General features: G+C 39.3%; 1 protein-coding gene across 2 annotated transcripts in view; it reads right to left on the bottom strand.

The window, feature by feature from the left end:
* XPNPEP3 (X-prolyl aminopeptidase 3) overlaps positions 1–20,726 on the bottom strand; it is a 30,351-nt gene extending 9,625 nt beyond the window's left edge. The window contains exons 1-9 of one of the 2 annotated variants that reach the window (XM_054988515.1): positions 20,533–20,726; positions 17,143–17,259; positions 13,794–14,192; positions 11,684–11,886; positions 10,879–10,941; positions 8,465–8,578; positions 6,045–6,130; positions 4,819–5,002; positions 235–355 (exon numbers count right to left, since the gene is read on the bottom strand). In XM_054988515.1, the coding sequence (XP_054844490.1) occupies positions 235–355; positions 4,819–5,002; positions 6,045–6,130; positions 8,465–8,578; positions 10,879–10,941; positions 11,684–11,886; positions 13,794–14,192; positions 17,143–17,259; positions 20,533–20,593 (1,348 nt within the window). In that variant the 5' untranslated portion in view covers positions 20,594–20,726. The remainder of the gene's footprint in view (positions 1–234; positions 356–4,818; positions 5,003–6,044; positions 6,131–8,464; positions 8,579–10,878; positions 10,942–11,683; positions 11,887–13,793; positions 14,193–17,142; positions 17,260–20,532) is intronic. The other variant, XM_054988514.1, reaches the window with a different exon arrangement.
* Between the last annotated feature and the right edge of the window lie 378 nt (positions 20,727–21,104).

Below are 21,104 nucleotides of genomic sequence, written 5' to 3'. Positions count from 1 at the left end.
TAAAGAACACCTGAAGCATTAAGTGAGTGGAAATAAAAAGAGTGTTGGTTGTAACCCGAACCCTTCTGAGGTATAAGTTTAAGGTAAAATAAGGAGGAGCTGGATTAAAGGTCCAATGTTAAAGGTTTAAAAAGGTTATAAAAACAAATAAAGCAGCAAATCATTACAATGCCATATTTGGCACCAGCATGGCAATCTGATAAACACATTGCACAAACATAATGATTTTTTTACCTGGTTCGATGGTGATCACCATGCCTGGCTGGAGGGGGATTGATCGGGATATGTCGGGTGTGTCATGAACATCCATTCCAAGATAATGGCCTACATGGTGTGGGCAGTATTTCCGAATTGCCTAGAAGGCAACAAAAACATTACCAAATCAAGTTGTCAATCCACTAAGTTTGATACTGGAAATATACATTGGCATGGTTCAGATGCAATGTCAAATGTTGATTGCTCTTTGACTAGTCTTCAAAAAAGTCAATATGACTTCATTAGCCGATATTGCCTTGCAATCAGGTCTCTTAGAAAAAACAGAACTAGAGAATAAACTGAAACAAAACATAATGTGGTTTAGATATCTACAACTCAAAAAAATGGCAGAACAGATAAATCTAAAAGAAATAATGAATACACCGCTAATGGAATTTGAACAGATATTAAATTCCCCATCATTACAAAAGAAAGGAATGATAGCTAAACTATATGATCCTCCTAAACACTTGTATAAAAAAACAACTGAGCTGCCCAAATAGGTGGACTAAAGATTGTGGTATAAACCCATCAGACACAACCTGGGAAAAGATTTGGAAATCTGATATACTAAATTCAAAGGTTGTTGTAACAAAACTACAGACATTTAAAATCATTCATAGGTGGTATTTGACAACTAAAAAATTATCTTTGATTTCCTCATCAACACCCCCACTTTGTTGGAAAAACTGCGGAAAAGAAGGCATGTTCACCCATTGTTGGTGGGAGTGTCAGTATATTGATCAGTTTTGGAAAGTAGTACTAGGTGAAATTAAGATGATTACCGTCTATGATCTTCCTTTTGATCCTAAAGTAATTTTCTTAGATCAACGGGAGAATCTAAACATTCCAAAAATTAGAAGAGAACTTATTGCCTCTTTCTTTATAGCAGCTAAAAGTGCTACTGCGACGCTTTGGAAACTGAAGCAGACACCGACACTAGAGAACTGGTTTGAAAAAGTATGGAATCACTTTATTTTAGAAAAAATAAATAACGACCTTTATAAAGCAACACATTTTCCTGCAGAAACAAATTTTGTTGAAAAATGGTTTCCCTTTCTAGAACATATAGAGAAAAACATTCGACCGAAATCGAAAATGTTACAATCGATAACAAATGTTGGTGATTTTTAATTGCAATGGATAATCACTGGATTTATCAAAACTCTTCAAACGTGACTGTAAAACTGTAACGTTAAGTGTTTATAATAACTGTTATTGTTATAGATGATTTGTTATACAATAAAAAATTTATTTTAAAAAAATGTTGATTGCTCCACACAGCGACCTGGTATTGCAGTGCCTCGAAGAACAGTACACCTGGGAGATCCTTGAGCTCACTTCTTCCCTCCTCTTCTAATGTGTGACTTAAATACTTTCACTATATAATTTATCATTACATTTGAACCACAAACTCTTCTCTCAAAAATGTGGCAAGTGAAGTTCCATGTAGAGTAAGTGTAAAGTGAGGCACTCTGGAACAAAAAAATCCAAACTTTAAGTCTGAACCTGCTGAAAATGACGGGGGAAAGAGACCTTGGGGGTCACAGCAGATAGCTCAATGGCAACTAGTGTGCTGCAGCAGTGAAAAAGGCAAACTCTGTGCTGTGGATGATCAGGAATGGGACTGAAAATAAAACTGTCAATATTAATAATGCCCCTTTATAGATCTATGATGCTGCCTCATCTGGAATACTGTGTGCAGTTTTGTTTTACTTCAAAAAGGATATAGCAGAAATGGAAAAAGTGCAGAAGTGAGCAACCAAGTTGATTAAGGGATTGGACATCTTTCCTATGTGGAAGGCTGAAGGTACTGGGATTCCTTGAAATGGTACTGGGGAAAAATATGACTAAGGGAGGACATGACAGAAGTTTATAAAATTATGCAAGGCACAAAAAGTGGATACTTTCCAAATTACTAGAACTCAGGGAGCACTCCATGAAGATGATGGGCAACAGATTCAGGACAGACAAAAAGAAGTACCTGTTTATTGAATGACTGATTAAAATGCTGAATTCAGTGCAAGTGGATGTAGTAGTGGCAAAAGCATAAATGGCTTTAAAAGGGGATCAGACAGGTTCATGGAGGAAATGGTGACTAAAAGGAACCTCCACGTTCACGGGCAGTAAACCTCTGAAAACCGGTGCTAGGAAGTAACATTGGAGGAAGGCCTCGGCCCCTATTCCTTGTTGTTAGTCCTGAAGAATAACTGGTTGGCTACTGTGTGAGACAGGATGCTAGACTAGATGGACCAATCCTCTGATCCTTCAAGACTTGTCTTATATTTTTAAAAAATCCTAATTCCAAACCACAGTTTAATGCTTTCTAGTCAGATTGAGCAACACAATGCCTGATTCTGCTCATTATTCACTCCCTCAAGAGAAGGTCAGGAGATCATGAGACTTAAAAAAACAAAATCTGGAATTCTTTTCATTTGCTTCTGAGCTTCAACAAACATGTATTTCCAGTTTATCTCTGCAATCATTTGGAAAGAAGCAGATGTTAATTTCAAGTTATGATACAAAATCTTGGGGGTCCTTCTCAGGTAACAGGTTTTAGACAAACAAAGTACTGATAGATCACTTGTATGAATCAGTGAGGCAATTCTTATTCTCAGGATTCCAAGACCTAATTCATACAATAATGTCTTAAAGAGGGATTTGTCCGGGATCACTGTCTTCTTCCACTAACCAACACAGGCAGTGGCAGTGATGATCAATTCCTCCCATAGGAGGAAAGCAAGTGCACTGACTCCTGTCCTCCCTATGCAAAGCAATACTCCCAACAATCTTCTCCCTGTGTTGTCTCAAAGAATGGCAGCTGAGTCACTACCAATGTGGGAGAACCACCATTGTGGGATGGGTGTAAGGTGGGTGCAGGAGCTGTGGCTCATATGAGACACTGGTTTCCTTCTATGTGATTGGGATGAAGAGGTAAACAGTCAATGCTACCTCCTGTATTAGTAACCATTTTATCCGTCTAGAAGCCAATATAGAACCCAATGGGTTTGATTTCACACATACTCCCATTTAGGGATCACAAATCCATCAACTCTATCTATAGCTCACAAGTCATACAAATTCTCTGGATTATTTTTATCCTCTTTTTTGTGTAAACATATATGGCTGATATGCGGTTGCTAACTAACGTGAATAATCATTTGCACCAAACCAAAGGGTATTCCAAACTGATCAGTCTAGGAGTAAAATCATATGTGGTCCTTATGTCCTTAGAATAGGGAAAGGAGGGGTAGGAGGACAAAATTCCAGGGGCCATGGGCATCCCGGGGCCCCATGGAGCTGTTCAAGTCATGTTGTTGACTTTCATATGATGTCTGAGTTGGATCTGAGTGATGTGAAGTGGAAACTCAGGGAGATATCTGTATGGTGCTAAAGGTAGGTAATGGCTGCTCTGCGTCGGAATGCCTCCATGGAAGTGGGGAAGAATTCTTGATGGCACTAACGCTACACAATAATATTTTTTCAAGCTTCCTCTCTTCTGCTTTGTCCTCCTAATTTCTTTGTCAGGTGCTGGAATAAAAGACAGGTTGGCCAAATTCTGAGCCTCACTTGTTTGTGGCACATTTACTCTTCTGCTTTATTTGCAGATGTGTGCACATACACACATGCAGGTAACCTTCCTCTATCGTTCTAATCTTACATTCAGGTAAATCTGCTCCTCATGATAGCAATTCTAGTCTGTTGAATTTCTTGATGTTGGAAACATTGCCACTCTCCTCTTATGCCTGATAAGGAAATAGGCTCCACATTTAAAGGAGGGTTTAGATTAAGTCCAGAATTTGATTCTATCCTTACAGCTCATTCACTTATTTTTATTTATAAAGGGAAGATTTGTCCTGATCCAAATCTTGGGATCATATTGTACTTTGAATATGGCATCCTTCATTGTAAACAACTTTTATCCCAACACTGGAAGGAAGTTTAACTTAAAAATACCTGCCACAGTGGTGCAAAGTCTGAGCCCTACAATATTTTAGGGACTTGTTATAATAAAGTGGGAATAATCTGGACTGAAGTATCATCTGAACCTTTCTGTCGAAGAAAAGATAACACACCTGTTATATTTGGCAATACATAACTCACAGAGAATCAAAGTAAGCCACAAACATACACACCCAGAACAGTCATTTCATCAGAACAACATCCCCCTCCCCACCAAAAAAAACCCTCTCAAAACCACCACAAAATGAAGCACTTCTCTCCTAACAGTCTGGAAGTATTGCTTAAGGATCTCACGGACAAGTTAGAACAGTCCCTCCCTCCTATTCCCCACACCCCTCTAAATTGAGACTTCTCTTAAAACAGCTGCATGCCTAAGTGGTCTGCCATCTGCTGAGTGAAAGAGGTACTGCCATCAGCCCTTGGTTTTTACAGGACACATTTTGCTTAAAACTGCAACCATGTTAAAAAACCTTTGGGCAACCATATAGGTACAGGGCCAGCATATCACAGATAGAATTGTCTGTTTTCATGTCCCTGTGGACTATTTTTTCTTTGATAGAGAAAAGAAGCTGACCAAGTAGCTAAAAAGAGGCCAAGTACCTTGAAGAGGTGGTTCTCAGTGGCACTCTTCTGTAGGATCCCCAGATCTTTCAGCTTCTGTCCAATCATGGTCAGCATGAAACTGTATATGTTCTCTAGGCTTACACCAGGAGAGCAAAGCCTCAGGCAGGATTTCTGCACTTCTAGTACTGCCTGGTACAGCTCTGCCTGGGGACCCGTGAATCTGACAATGAAAAGAAAATGCAGATCACCACATTTAAGCAGAAAGGAGAGACGTTAATTAAAGGGTTTGACCAAGATTTTTGGCCCATTTGGCTTGTTTTGATTCCACTTTGGAATGAAGGTGCAGGAACATCTTTCTGAATGTTCCCCCCATGTCAGAAGAGCCCCGTGGTACAGAGTGGTAAGCTGCAGTACTGCAGTCCAAGCTCTGCTCACGACCTGTTTGATCCTGGCAGAAGCCAGGTTCAGGTAGCCAGCTCAAAGTCGACTCAGCCTTCCATCCTTCCGAGGTTGGTAAAATGAGTACCCAGTTTCCTGGGGGTAAAGTGTAGATGACTGGGGAAGGCAATGGCAAACTACCCCATAAAAAGTCTGCCAAGAAAATGTGATACGATGTCCCGCCATGGGTCAGTAATGACTTGGTGCTTGCACAGGGGACTACCTTTACCTTTACTTTACTCCATGTCAAAAACATTCTGTACATAAAAAATTAGTATGCCAGGGAGAAGGCTAGGCAAGAACACTTTCTATTGAACTGCCAATTTCCTCAAACTGGCTATCTTTTTTTTTTTTGAGGAGGGGGATTCAATCAACTGATTTACCCATTGCATTCTGAAATGGTTTCGTACAATGTGATATTTCTAAATGTACAGAGTGACTCTGCATCACCACCGTTCCAAGCCATTCTATACACACTGGATAGTGTGGAGCAAATGAGGTAAGAGATTATTAGTACAAGAAATTTAACATTGTAGTCCTAAGCAGAGTTATATCCCTCTATGCCCAATGACTTTGATAGATTTAGAAGGGTGTAACTCTGCTTAACTCTGCTTGAAAACCCTTGGAAATGCAGTCGAATGGAGGAGTAACAATGATGAAAAGAGCCACTTTAAAACAAAAGCAAATGAATCACAGATTTATTGCAATTACTCTTGGTCTCCCCCTCCCTCCTCTGAGCTGCTCCCGATGAGTGAAGGCAATGCAGTTTCAATACCCTCTTAATCACAGCACATGAAATCTCCCCTGCTGGGAACAGAACCTACCTGCCATTGATGGGCCATGTGCGAGTGATGTCACTGACGTAACAGGAAGACTCGCATCCCCCATCCAGTAAAACCATTTCTCCATCCTGGAACAAAGAAAATGACCAGACAATATCCCTTAATATTCAATAGTTTCACTGAACCCCAGATAGAAAATAAAGAGAATATTTTTCAGCCTGAATAACCTATTGCCTAGTGGAAAAAGATAATCAAGCTCCTTATAACATGGCCTATATGCAATGACATGAGAAATAAACAAGATTGCTTATTAAAGATTTCACCTATTACACACAGCCTATTTGTGCTCACCTTAACGGTTTAGGTGGGGGTTCTCTTTTTCTAGGAGTAGCTTAAAACCAGAGACCGTTTGTAGCATAAGGCCCAATTTTTGACATTAAGTGAATGAAAAAGTCCACATTAATATGTTCAGGCTTCTTTTAAATATTTTGTTGCTTTTGGAGTTTAACAAGAATAATCTGTTGGAGGTCCCACTTTACACTCAGGTCTTCTGGCATCTGTTTCAATCATACCCTTTTTAATCTGTCTATGATCTCTGAGACAGTTGAGCTCAACTGGACAGGGTGCATACAAAAGACTCAGTTGTTCTGGTGAACCTCAAAATCCACTGTGGAACAGCTGTGAACAGAGTGCTTAAGTTCCAGAAGAGAACAGTGGAGATAAATGAATTTGTTTCAAGATTTGATTCCCACCCAAGAAAGAGAACACCTGCTCTCTTGCAATGAGGAGGTTCCCCTGTGCTGGAGGGCTTCAGCTGTTCATTATCATTCCTATATCCCTCCTTCCTCCCAAGTAAAGTAAACAGGAGAGATCCCCCTCCCTCACAGAAGCCTCCCCTTTTCTACTGATTATTAGTCAGCTGTTAAAAAGCTTCATGACTTTAGAGACTGACAGGCGTCAAGTGGTGCATTCTCCAGTCTCTTTTAAAAAGGGACTTGGGAGAGAGAATATCTGCTTTTGAGGAAACGGACCACTGAGAAGTGACTGTAAAATAAAATATCACACCTCAGCCCTGCATTCACATGAACAAAGGCAAACAAACATAGGGCTAATTCAAGAGAGGTCATTCAGGTGGGAGTATGCATTGTTTTGGTGTTTTTCACACAGACATTTTGTACAGAAATGTAGAGGTGGGGAAAAGTACCATAAAGTCATAGCTGACATATGATGATCTGTGCTGGGGTTTTCAAGGCAAGAGCCTAACAGAGGTGGTTTGCCATTGCCAGCCTCAGCAACCTTGGTCTTCACTGGAGATCTCCCATCCAATTACTAACCAAGGCTGACCCTGCTCAGCTTCTGAGATCTGATGAGATCAGGTTTGCCTGGGTTATCCAGGTCAGGGCATGCAAAGAAATACATCTCTGCTCCTCTCACCACAAATCAATGCATGTAGGAGTATTCCAAATGTTATAGGCTCTGCATTGGAACAAAAATATTTTGTCCATATCCAGCACTCTATCTTGAATTTTACATTCTTGACCTGGCTATAAGATTTATGGACAAAGGAAGTACTACTCTTATTATGTTTCAGTACCCTGACTTCTTTTCATGCTGCTCATGGGTAGAATTCTAAGGAATTCACTCCATTTAAAAAAAAAATTCATCTCAGTGTTCAGTATGTGCTAGGCCATGTATGTTTTATTTAGGCATTTTATTGATGGGGTGTTTGATATTTATGTACCACTGAAGCTGAAACGCATCTGGTTTTATGGGTTTTGTACATATGGCTATAAGTTGTACTATTATATTTGTATATTAATGATTTTATTTCATATATATACAAGGTTTTAGTACATATATGTACAACAATATGATGCTTTTAATCTAATCTATGTATTAAATTTTATACCGGTGTTTTTAATTTATATTTTTAGTTATTTTCAATAATTTGATATATATTTATTTCTGTTGTGCCAACCTCCTTGGTTACTCTTGGTTTGCAGAGTTGTTGTTTTTCACTCCTTTTTTGTTGTTGGCACCCCTGCAATGACATGGGTCCTCAACATGGCACCCATGGGCATCATAGCGTCCACTGACACCTTTCCTGGTGCTTGCCAGGAATTTTTTTTTAAGTGGGTGGGGCCAAGTGGGGCTTTTGCTAAAACAGGAAATCTGATTAGCTACTGGAGATCTGATTGGCTATGCATATTTTAAAAAATGCTTCAGTGGCAGCTGCTACCATAGTATTGGTTTTATTCCCTCTTATTACTCTTTTCCAGAGGTTTTTTTTTAAGTTACCCTTCTTCTACCCCTACATTTGGACATCTTCTGTATGTGTGTCTGGTTCTGCCTCCCACGGCAGCTATTCTGTGGCTGTACCTTCAGTTTAAGTTCACAAGTGTCCTATAGCGGTGTAGCATCAACAGGTTACGACAAGAAATGTTAGACTCTTATTTAGTTACCTTGATGAGCTGGTTGTTTTTTACATAATGCAAAGTATTGGATCTGTTGCCACCAGCAACCACCGGGGGATAAGCCAAAATGTCAGCACCACGAGCACGACACTCAAATTCAAACTGGAATAATTAAGTCAGAAATTAGCGAATTTATTAATTCAGGTACAGAAATACACAGTTCCTGTGTAATGTCTCTGTCGGCTTGTATACAGTTCAGCAGCCCAGACATAAATACAAAGGAGAGGACTTCTACAAAGGTGATCTAGGTTCAAATACCTACTCAATCATGAACCCTGCCCCCCGGCTGGCATCAGGCCTGTCTAAACCTAACTTATTTCACACAGGTTGTGAGGAAAAACAGAGTAACTATATATAGATTGTCCTAAGCTATTTGGAGGAAAGATACAGCTGTGATAAATGAAATAAGTAAAACAATCACTCTATAGAAGATGAACCCAAAAAGTCAGGTTCGATCTTCTATGAGACAGCAAGGGGATGAGGTAAGTGTGGACAAAGAAAACATCTTGGAACTCATTAACTGATTTCCACATCTGGCCCTTGGCAATCCTATTGATTGCATTTATGTATTTCCACGTTGATTTTGATTTGGGCCTATTTCTACAACTAGGTATTCCTAACAGAGTGGTCCTAAGCAGTCTATTCAATGGAGTTACTTCCAGAAAAATGTTCTTAGGATGGCATTATTAGTCAGTCAGTCAAAATACGTCTTGCAGAAGGTAAAAGCAGTACAGAGAATTAGGGAGGTGCTCTGAATCAAAATAAACAGCTTTTTAATGACAGGCTCTATCCTGATTCTAGCTAATGTGTTCCTTATTGAGGGATGATATACTTCTAGTTCTATGCATTCTGTTGTATACTGGCACAGCCAAACACATATGAGAGAGAATACATATACTTGAGTATACATAAATGCCTGTGCATGAATGAGTGTATGAAAAATAATCCTTGCTTTTTTATTAGCGCATACACCATTTTAAGCAATTTATTAGGTCTGTATTACAGCACAATCCTAAAAAGAGTTACTTCAGTCTAAGCCCACTGGAGTAACCTTTTTTAGGATTGCTCTGTTAATCTCAGTTCCATACCCTGTATCCTTTTGAAGCAAATGTTTTGGGAAAGATGCATAATCAGCGAAGCAGAGCAAAGACATCTGTTAACCTTTTATGGCTGGTTCACATGGAAAGTTTTGCCATGGATCCTATACCTTCTTTCTAGTCAGCAATCCTCTGCTGCAGAGTATACCACTATTATGATAGGCACTTTTCAGGTCCTTGAAAGACATTGGTCTTGCATAAGTAAAACTAATTAGCACCAGAAGAAACATGCTCTGCAGTGGAGGATTGCCTCTGGATTATAGGAAGAGGAGTGCAAGCAGAAAGAAGATATAAGATCCCAGTTCAATGCAAAAATCAGGCATTGCTTCTGGACGGCCAGGTGGCAGCCAAGGCCAACAATCAGCATGGGGTAGTGATTTGAATGTTGGAGTACGATCTGGGAGACCCAGGTTCAAATCCCCAATCTGCCATGGAAGCTTGCTGGGTGACCTTGGGCCAGTCACACACTCTTGAACTAACCTACCTCACATGGTTGTTGTGAGAATAAAATGGAGAATGTTGTAAGTCACTTTGGATCCCTATTGGGGAGACACGTGGGGTACAAAATAAATAAAGTAAGAGTGCCTTTTACCAATTTAGGCTGGTATACCAGCAGCAGTGAATTCTGGGAAGGTGTAATCTGCCCACATGTACTCATTCCCTGCTGACTGAAAGAAAAATTGTAAAACTAAAGGTGTGCCTTTGAAAAGTTCTTGGAAATTTCAAATGCTCCAAAACATTATTTGAAAAAAAGGCCAGCCAACCTGAGCACATGGCTTCACTGGCTTCAAATGTTGCAGATCTGAGCACTTCCAAAGACTGCCTTCTCCAGTATGTCTACCCAGATCTTCTGGGAAGGCCCTAATTTGTGTTCACCTGCCTTATAAATTTCAATGACGGGTTACACAGAACAGGGCTTTCTCTCTGGCTGCTCCAACTGTGGTCCTCATGGGCATATTTTCCTTGTTAGTCTTCCAGAAGACCATTATTCAAATGGGTTTTTATGATGCCCCATTATAGGCTCACACTAACATGCGGCTAAGCTATTTCCTCTCTCTGTGGGAAGAGATATTTTGGCAGGTTTTTGTATGAGTGATCTGATGTTTTAAAACCAACTTTATTGTTGGGTTAATTTTTTTTAAAGTTCCTTTTCCTGTTATTTAATATATTTTAACTAGTTTGACAACTGTAATTTGCTACAAGAGATCCCTCAGGAAGAAGGATCCACACAGAGTGGAATACAAATATTGTAATAAATAATAAATGTACATTGATGCATCTTCCACAGACCAAAAAGACATATACCTTAGCATACAGAAATGCTTCATCCACTGGAGCTTTGCTGGCAAACATTGTTTCTATGAATGCCTGTGAAAAAGCAGCAACAAAAGCTTCTGGTGAAGAACGTTGTGAGGCCAAGGAATGTCTCTTTTATGTATGCAATCCAAGTCCAAATATTCAAGTAAAGGCATCAAACATTCAAATATGCAAGATAAAGGTAATAAAGTATTATTTCTCACTCTTACAATATTCTGCATCAGAAAAATCAGAATCAACATGCAATTTATCAAGATTTCTTTTCAAAGACTGACTCAAATTCTTTCATATCTGACAATTTATGAATAAAACAAGAGAAGAGTAAGTTGCAACACACACAGATAAGCACCTGCCTTATAATCAGCCAGACTGATGTGGATGTGAGAGTGCTTTGCAGTGTTTTGTGTGTGTGTGTGTGTGTGTGTAAGAGATGGGGGAGAGGGATGTAGAGCAGACTGATAGTGAAGCTGCTTGTGGTATAGGGCTTCTTTTCATTTCTGGGATCTGATCTACAGTAACGGATCTGCTGTCTTGGAGGAGTGCCTCTCTACTTCCAGTTGTGCTCTATTTACCTGTTTGTAAACACTGCAAATGCTCCAAGTGCTCTCTCATCCAAAGGAAACTAATCTCATTAGCATTGTGCTATGGAACTATATGTAGCGAATATATGTAACAATACTCATGAACCAATAATCTATTAATGGTCCCTTCTGTATGGCACACTTTAAGCCGGCGCTTCTGAGTATTAACACAGATTGGTGCTGAATTGGCATGGGCTTGCATTGTTCAATACCTGTGATGTGACTTTTCCAGCAGTCTTCATTCTTTCAATCTCTGCAGAGGATTTGACCAGCCGTAGGCTTTGCACTAGGTGCCGTATGGCTCGAATACGATTCTTGCTTCTAGCTTTGACTTCAGCCAGGTGTAGAAGGTAGTCAGAATGGAGCTGTGGATGTACTGGCTTGGCAAAATCATACCAAACCACTGTAGACTCATCTGTGCAACACAGCAGAAACTGATTAATTTGCATAATGAAATGTATCTTTCAGGATTTCAGAGAGCTGGGTCGAATGATCTGACAGCTTGCAGATCTTTGCTACATTGCCTTCTTTCCAGCAATCCCTTCCGATTTGTGGAATCATAGGACATATGAGGACAAATAGCCACATCAGGGGCTGCACAGAGGAAGGTAATGAAATTACCCCTCCTTCCTTTTCGGTCAGTATAGCTGCACTCACAGAAGAGGGAGAAGGGAAGATTTTGCCTCCTTTCCCCTCCTCAGTGCAACCCTCCCAACCCCTGTGGCTATTAGTCCACGTGGGCTCTGCAACCCTGGGATTAAATTTTCCTGCAGTCAAAAGGGAGTTATGGGGGAAGGGAACATGGCAAAGATCTGCCTGCAGTCCTTCAACCTTCAGATCACTGGATCGATCCAGAATTTGCAAGTTATTCATGAATATGATAGTTTGAATGAGGAACTGAAAAGGTCCCTTCACCAAATTTTTGATAACATTCCAGTCTTATTGAGTATTAGTGATATCCTTCGAAGAGATGAGGGAATTAATTCTCAGACAATCCTATTTTGCCTTTGTAGTATAGTTTATATTTTGTAAATTTGCCTGAAAAATATCATGACTACTACTGCTAAAACTATTTTTTTATCCAACAAACGTTTCCTTAAAAAAGAAGCTACATGTATAAACCAAATATAAACTGAGAAAAGATAGTTCACCTACAAAATTCCTATATCCATGGAGATGAATCTGTTTCCTCAATATAAGTAAATGTATTTTCTGCTTTCATTGATAGGTCTTTGGATCACATATTGTAGAAGGATTTTTTAACACACCAAAAATTCCTATAATAGAATGAGTTGAGCAGTTTGCCGTACAAACATCATATGGGTGTATTACTCCTCCCTCATGGTCACTTCTCAGAAAGAGGGATCCTGTGAAGCAGTGGTTACCAACCTTTTTAGTATGGTGACTCATGAGTCCAAATTTACTTCATAGGGTGATCCTTTCAGTGATGTCCCGAGAGACTGAGAAGATGTGTGTGTGTGGGGGGAGGGGGGACAGTGTTGAGTAGATGCAGGAAGATAGCCGATGTTGGCAAAGAGGTAGGTGGCAAGTAGTGCAGTAAATCTCCCACAGCAGGTAGAGGGGCAGGGAGGCATGGTACGGGCTGAGCAAAAGGTTGGGCTGCTGAAGGAGCAGCACCAGGACATAACCTATGCTCACACACACCTTTCTCTCCTCGTCTCACTTTTCCATACACTGAACAGTTTCTACCCACTTTCCAACCTTCCCCCCTCCCTTCTTCTATCTATTGCCAGACAGTGTTCCCCCCTCATTATTGTTGCAAAGGGGGAGGGGGAAGGCAAGAATGTGAGCAGCTAAAAAGGAAGGAGAGGAGAGAAAGAGAAGGGTGCAAAGGGTAGGAGCAACCATTAGGGATGGCTGGTCTGCGACCCACTTTCAGAGGCTTCATAACCCACTTTTGGGTCCTGACCCACAAGTTGGGAAACACTGCTGTGAACTACAGACAATAATTAAGTTTTCTCCTTAGAATGAAAGACCATTTCTGCAGTAGTCATTTCTGTTATTCTCCCATTGTTTGAGTAAAGATCTCTGACCCACACACAAGCTATTATATAGGCAAAGGACCACTTGCAATGTTGACTATATAACTTTTCTCAAATATTTCTCTATTAAGGAGTGAGGAGTGCTGTTCCTGCACTGGGCAGGGGGTTGGACTTGATGGTCTTTAAGGCCCTTCCAACTCTATGATTCTATGAAATTGCAACTATGGAGTTAGAGATGAATGCTCTTGATCTAGGTTCAACTACTAAGAGGCCCTGCCAAATCTCACACTACTTTGAATCCTCATCTCCTTTGTCTTACCTTTCAATTTAGCCACCAGATGTCTAAACTCCTCTATGGTATATCCTTCATCCACACCTGTGAGAGCTACTGCCCCATCAGTACCAGACCGTGGTCCATCCCATAGTTCTCTACTTGGGTCCCTCCGAGGGACAAACAGCAGAGCTTTGTGGGATGGCAACGGTTTGCCAGGCAGGCTCTGCAGCACTAAAATGCTGTCAGGCTCCTGGAACCCACACAGATACAGGAAATTAGTGTCCTGGTGGAAGGTGTATGGAATATCATTGCTCATGTAGTACGTAGGATTGGATAGCAGAATCACCGTGTGGTCCATCCCAGGCACCTCTTGCTGTATCCGGGCCATCAACTTGTGTCTACGGAGAGAGTATTCCACTTGTGACAACCCTGGTGTTACTTCCCCTGTGAACAGAAAATTAAAAAATTCCTATTTCAGAAAATGCTGCTGAAGTTGAACTTTGCAATTATACTCATATTTTCTTTCTTCAGCATAATTTCAGGTGGGTAGCCTGTCTGGATTCAAATTTTGCTCTTCTTCAGCATGTTATCCTCTCAGCTGTAGTCTCCTTTTCATTTTACACCCCTCTTTTCTATTCATTATCATTATTTCCTCCTCCTATCTCTTGACATCCCCAGCTAATTCGTCTGTCACATGGAAGAAGAAAATTTAGTTTTAGATAAACTAACTTGTGCATTATTAACATTTAGGCAAATATAGTATACGGCAAACTTGAACTCCTTCATGAGTTTCAGAGGCAGACTAAAGTGAGATAACAGTATTAGTCTTCTAACTGTGAAAACAGATGATAATGTGAGAGAAGAAAAAGAGATAAACTTTAACCCACTAGAAATACTACACTTTTATAGCTTCTGGACATTGAACAGAAGGCAGAGGTGTTGTTTGCACCCATTTAAAGGTTCCAATGGGATATCTGACTGTTTTAACCAGAAACAGCAAGTTCAAAGAATGACAAAGTGGACTATTGTCAGTGTTAGAAGCTATGTACCTAGAGAATCTATGGAAAAATTCTCTGTCTGGAAACTGCAGATTAATCTTTCAATCACATTTTATCTGCAAAGAATGCAAAGTACAGAAAACAAGACAATTTCAGTGAAGCTGAACTGAAGACAAAGGAGGTGATAAACTGCAAAACAGGTATGTACTTGGTATAATCTAAAGGCAGTCCTGCACTTAGTTAATTCAATCATAAATCTTACTGAAGTAAATATTTAGGTTCTCAGTGTTATTGTCTGATAACTTTCCTGACAATCAAACCTCTGCTATAGTGGCTTCCTTTTTAGCCACGGTGATAAAGAAACAAGATTTTCATGAGTTTAGATAGTTTAAAGTGATAATGACGAGTTATGTCTATGTGAATTGGGTATGTTCAAGTGTACAGTTCATATTTTGTTGGTGTTTGTATGGCTTATGGCTTCGGCCGGAAAAGCAATAAACATATTATTATTATTATTATTATTATTATTATTATATTTAGGTACAGCTTTATGATTTATCCTGTGCATACTTACAGGGAAATAAGTGCCACTGAAATTAATACCGCCTGGAGAAAATATGTCCTACCCCTTTAATCAAGGCTCAATTGGATGTTACCCACTTATATGCTATGAAAAATTTCAATTGCCCATTTCCACACTTTAAACCTCTGTTAAAGGAACATTTTTCTCTACTCCAGCTGGCAAACCTACTTTCCAGAGAAGTTTAATTATATCATGCTGTTACAGGGGCCATCCTAAGCAGAGTTGCACCCTTCTAAATTCATTGACTTCAGTGGACTTAGAAGGATGTAACTTGGCACTGATAGCATTTTAAGCCATTATTTTTAAACTTTAAAAAAACCTCTAATATTTCAATTTTGTATTGTTATATTCTAGTTTGAAAATTCCCTTTCTTTATAACGTATTATGAGAGAATCATGTTAACAGTTAAGCAAGAAGAGAAACAGCTCATTTTGTAGCTTGGAGACAACTATGTGGCTAATTCAACTATCCAATTATATTTTAATTTTTCAGGGATCCAACTCACCACCTGAAATCTAGTCTCATCTTTTTCATACACCTGTTGTATGACTAAAAATATTATATATGCACATAAATACACACTTGTGCGATTCCTGGTCAAGACAAAATATAGGGATTTTTTTACCCACTGTGTGGATGTGGGGGGGAGAACTCTTAATATTGGGACTCAATTTGGGTTAAAATGTCTGGAGAAAAATGTTCTGTCCTTTTAATTATGGAGAGCTGAAGCTTTTCATGGCATGGAGGTATACAAGATCACCTTGTAAATAATATCCAATTTATTTATTATTTATTCATGTCATTTATAGTCTGTTTTTCTCACTGAGATTCAAGGTAGATTACATAGTGTGAGATTAGTACAGTCAATATCAAGGACATTTCAACAAACAATGCCATAGGGTGTATAAATGCAAATCTGCAAAGACATAACATCACCAAAAATCCAATACAAAGTTGAAGAAATGCTTGTCCCGGGAACTGGGCTTTCTGACCTCTTTTTGCAATATGTCCCTGTCTCTCCCACATCCATATTTCTGCTGTGTGTAGCTTTTGTACAAAACTTTCTGACACCTGAATGTAACTTTTCATGCATCTGCTGAAGTGGGCTCTGGTTTATGTAAATTTATACCACAATAAATGTTAGATATTAAAATGCCCTCACAATACTCTTTATTACTGTGTGTAATAGAAAGTTGAAATAAAATAATATATAAATATTATCAATGCTGCACACATTATTCAGCAATCTCTGTGAATTCACGGGGACAGGCTGCATGATTGGAGAAAGAAGCAAATAATACCATAAGAAATGCAAGTGTTTATGAATAAAAGTGTTTAGGAAAATGATAATGGCTTTCGGTAGAAAATGGAAGAACAACAAGAAAGCATGGCTGAACAAATTCCTCTTTTCTCACAGTAACAAAACTCCTGGTAAAAACATGAGTTACATCTTTTTAAGCCCATTGACTTCAGCAGAAGAATGTAATAGAATAATCTGATTCTGCTTAGGATGGAAACACAGTTGAACTAGGCCTAATTTACAAATGTACCACGTGAGCCAAGAGAGCACAGGTATTGGCAGCTGCAACTACTGTAGATTTCTTTTCCCTGCTGCTGCAGTCACAGAAATGGCTGCAGACTACATCTGTCACTGCTTGGTTCACGTGTCACTTTTGCACACAGCAGCCCTCCTGAGCTGCAAAATAAGAAAGTCATGAGTAAGAATCCCTCTATGTACAGTTCACTGCCTTTACAAATTACTTCTTCATATAGAAAGTTCCCCAGTTACTAATTACTGTCTAAGGATCCTCACCTGGTTTGAGCAGGTGTGGGTGTGTGAAGGGGCTGGGTTGGCCAAGGTACCGATTTGGAATCTTCTTCTGCTGAACAGGCTCAATGGACAGTTTTCGAAGGAAGCAGAACTTGCAGGCTAAAAGAAAACATCTGAATTATGTCACGCTGAGAGATCTTTCTCTTCCTAGCTTTTACAAAGCAATGTTGCCAAGTCTCACCTTGCTTCCAAAGATAAATCTCCAATATTTCAACAGCTTATGATAAAATGTAATGTCAAAAATCAGTACTTCGGCATTAACAAAACAGGGCATATATTCTTGATAGCCAAATTTATGGGCAAGATTAACGCTTCGGATTATTTACAAACAGGCAGCAAAAGAAATCTCTCTGATATTGAGAAAAGACAAAACAGTTTAAGGCTGTTTCTGTCTGAACATTTATTTCCATTATCAAGGACAGGAAATGTCTTGATAATGACATTTATTGTAATATCAATATGACTATACAGCTATCTGACATCTCATAACATGACTAGAATAACAGAATCAAAATATTGCATATTTTTGTGCTTATCCTGCTAACTATTCTTTCTTCCAAAACTAGAGGTGCCACCCTGAGAGCACTTTCCTGGGAATAAGCCCCATTGGATAAAATGGAACTTACTTCCAAGTAGACATGTTTAGGGTTGCTTCCAATGACATTCAATATGAAGGAGAGGCTAATACTGTTGATTAAAAACAACATAGGGAGAGAAAGAGGAATACAAGAAAAGTGGATTGGATCCAGCAGAGTGATTTCTGTGAAGAGGGGAGGGGCAATTTTTGCTGATCCCCTGCCCTTTGGCTGCAGACCTCCAACTCCCTTCCCCAAGCTATTCCTGAGTGACTCCTTTCCCCCGGCAGGAGCATTGGGGGGAGGTATTAACAGGGAGGTGGGGAAGTCTCACTCAGACAAAAATCTCTTCCATCAGTGGGAGTCCCTGGTGGATCCAAGCTCTGCTACATTTTCACTAATGTTTATTTTAGAATGGCAGTACTCTAACTTCATTTTGTAAAACAAAGGCAGACTTTTATTAAAAATGAATAGGATTTCCATTTAACATTACACAATTGTTCAACTCGATTCTTTAGGTACTTAGCCAACAAAGACTTTACTAAGATAAACTGGAAATTTATCAACAGTGTTCTGAGACTCACAGACTTAGTTGAAATAAATAATTTTCTTCATTACTAATGCCGAAAATTTTACATTTGAATGAATTGCTAAAATCACAAGTCGATAACTCAGTGACTATATATAATTGTACTTTGGTACAGATACAAACCAGAGGAGGTTAGCTGTATTAATATGCAGCTGAGTATACTGACTCATTCATTCCAGTGATTTTAGGTGCATCTAACTCTGCACAGGATCAGATGCAATTTTATGTACCTGGGATCATAACCCCAACATATTTCTGAGTAAATGCACATAGAATTGTGCTCTGCCTCCACTGATATTAGTAGAAATGACAGCTACTAGAAATGCCACTTCAACGGGACTTATTTTGTTAATTCCCAGGGTGCCTAGGATTGTAGGTTTCTAGCCTGGTGTTGTATATACCTAACATAAATAAGCAAGTCCTCAGAATTTGTGTATGTGTGAGATTACAACCTTTAGTGACAATGTACCTCATAGTTAAGCATATTTAACTATTTTCCAATCAACACATTTAGGGCTGCAATCCAAGAGTATATCCTAGTCACCTCAGTAGACTTAATTCTGAGTAAACATGCATAGGATCAGAATGCACATTTAAATATAAATTGATATGGAGTCTTAGGTATTTATTGGTACACTATGCAGTCTGTTTCTACCCATGTTTATTCAGGCACAAATCCCACTAAGTTCAATAGTACTCCCAAAAAGGTTCTCAGACTTGCAACCTAATTCTAGGAATGTTTATTCAGAAGGAAGTTCAATTGAATCCCATGGGACTTAACTTTCAGGTTAAGTGTCTATAAAAGATTACAGCTTTGTAGCCTAATCTCAGGGAATGTTATGTCAGGGCTATTCTTTGTAAATGACATTCACTTGATTGCATTGCAAATAGTTTTGTCCTTGTATTCTATCCCAAAGAGTAGTTAAAGTACATCAAAATGTTGTAAAATATTTTTCTTTTCATATGCTTTCTAATCTTGTGATATGCTTCTATTTTTAAATCCACTTTTCTCCCCAGTAGGAGCCCAGAGTGGCTTACAACATCATTCTTATCCTCACAACAATCCTGTGAAGGTTAAGTGGAGAGCGTGTGACTAAGCCAAGGTCACCCAGTAAGCTTCCACAGTAGAGTGGGAATTTGAAATTATATTTAACACCTTAAAAAAAGTATATGAGTATTTTTACTAACACATAATTTATTAAAAATCAATCCTTTGAAAATGTATGCAAGAGCTTGATTGATTTTCTCCAAATGGCTGACAGTACACATTAAGGTACAGAAACCTTTTCAGGACTGGTTAAATTTTTTATTTCATTTTATATAGCTGCACAAATATACAGATAAATATAGACTGAGAATTGACAATTTCAAAAGTAACTGCTCATTTATATGAAATGCCTGAAGGACAATCAAAACCTTCAGGTAAACGTACATTTAAGTGCTTTTTAATACACAAGTTAGTTCAATAGACACAAGGCTACACAGAAGAAGCATGACCAACTAAAGTTCAGTATTTTAAAGATACTTTATTGTTAAATGAAAAATGCTTAGACTTTTACCTCACCATTTAAGTCAATAGTACTTAAATGTGCCTAATTTTTCATGTCTCATGGCCATAGTAAACTGAGATTTCAACCAGCTTCAAAATAAATGAGATTTTGATTACAGAAATTCTGCATTACTTTTGATTCCATCTTGCAATCTTTGGCAAAATGACTAGTTTTTGAAAATAAAGCTTCACAGTCAAAAACTTAAAGGTGAAGCACTGCTAGTCATTCTAATTTAAATTCTTGTCCTTAGGCACTGTATGAAAACTCCTAGTTAAAGTAAGAGGGATTTCTGGTGATTCTCTATCTTATAGTAAGCAGGCATATTTAAACTGGGTAAGTAACCCAGTTAGAGATACTAGGCAAAAAATTCCAGTGCTAGCCTGCTGCAGCCAAAAAGTAGCATTGTGCCACCGAAAACACCAACATATGTATTAAAGCATAAGCCAATACCCATGAAATCTTATGATGCGATAGATTTGTTAGTTTTTATGATACCACAAAAGTCCTTTTTGGGGTTTTATGTTAAATAAAGTAGTCCGTGGAGGAGACAGAAATGTGAACCAGAACCTAGAGAGCACACAGTACAGAAGCGTGTGCCTAACACGAGTGTCTTCGGGATTACGGAAACTCATCTTTAGAAGGAAAGAAAGTCTCTGACCTGAAAAGCTGCACATGCCCCTTACAGCTGGGAAAAGCCTCTGTGATGGGAACCACACCATGGCTGAGCCCCTAGCCCTCAAGGACAATACTACAGGGAGGTCTCTGAAGAGAAACCAACTCCCCTCACTCTCTCTGCTCTGCTCTTTTCCCCCAAGCCCCAACTCCTCAGCATGGCCAACTTCCCAGCCTACACCAGACTTGCACACATCTCCTGCATGTTTAGAGGACCTTCCCGTCCTAAGACGCACTTCGATGACATCACCACGCCCGTTTCCAAGGAGCTATTTGTCTTTCACTCCTCATCTTCCGGGAATGAAGGCTATTTAGATGTCTAAATAAAACGCCGGTTTATATAAAGATAGCCTCCTTCGCCCTGTCACGCGCATTAAACGACGTTCGGCGGCGCCCTAATCACTTTTCCCCTTAACCAATAAAGCAAACAAAATGTTGTCGTTCAGCGTTGGGGAGGGATTGGTAATAGACCGTATACAGCAAGGCAGGATTTCGGACGACTGAACTTTCGTTTCTAGAAGCTTCTGGTCCCCCGAGCTGAGGCGATGGGGGGAGGGG

The sequence above is a fragment of the Eublepharis macularius genome, chromosome 9, assembly GCF_028583425.1.
Source record: "Eublepharis macularius isolate TG4126 chromosome 9, MPM_Emac_v1.0, whole genome shotgun sequence".
Taxonomy (NCBI): Eukaryota; Metazoa; Chordata; class Lepidosauria; order Squamata; family Eublepharidae; genus Eublepharis; species Eublepharis macularius.
This window is presented reverse-complemented; position numbering and strand designations above follow the sequence as displayed.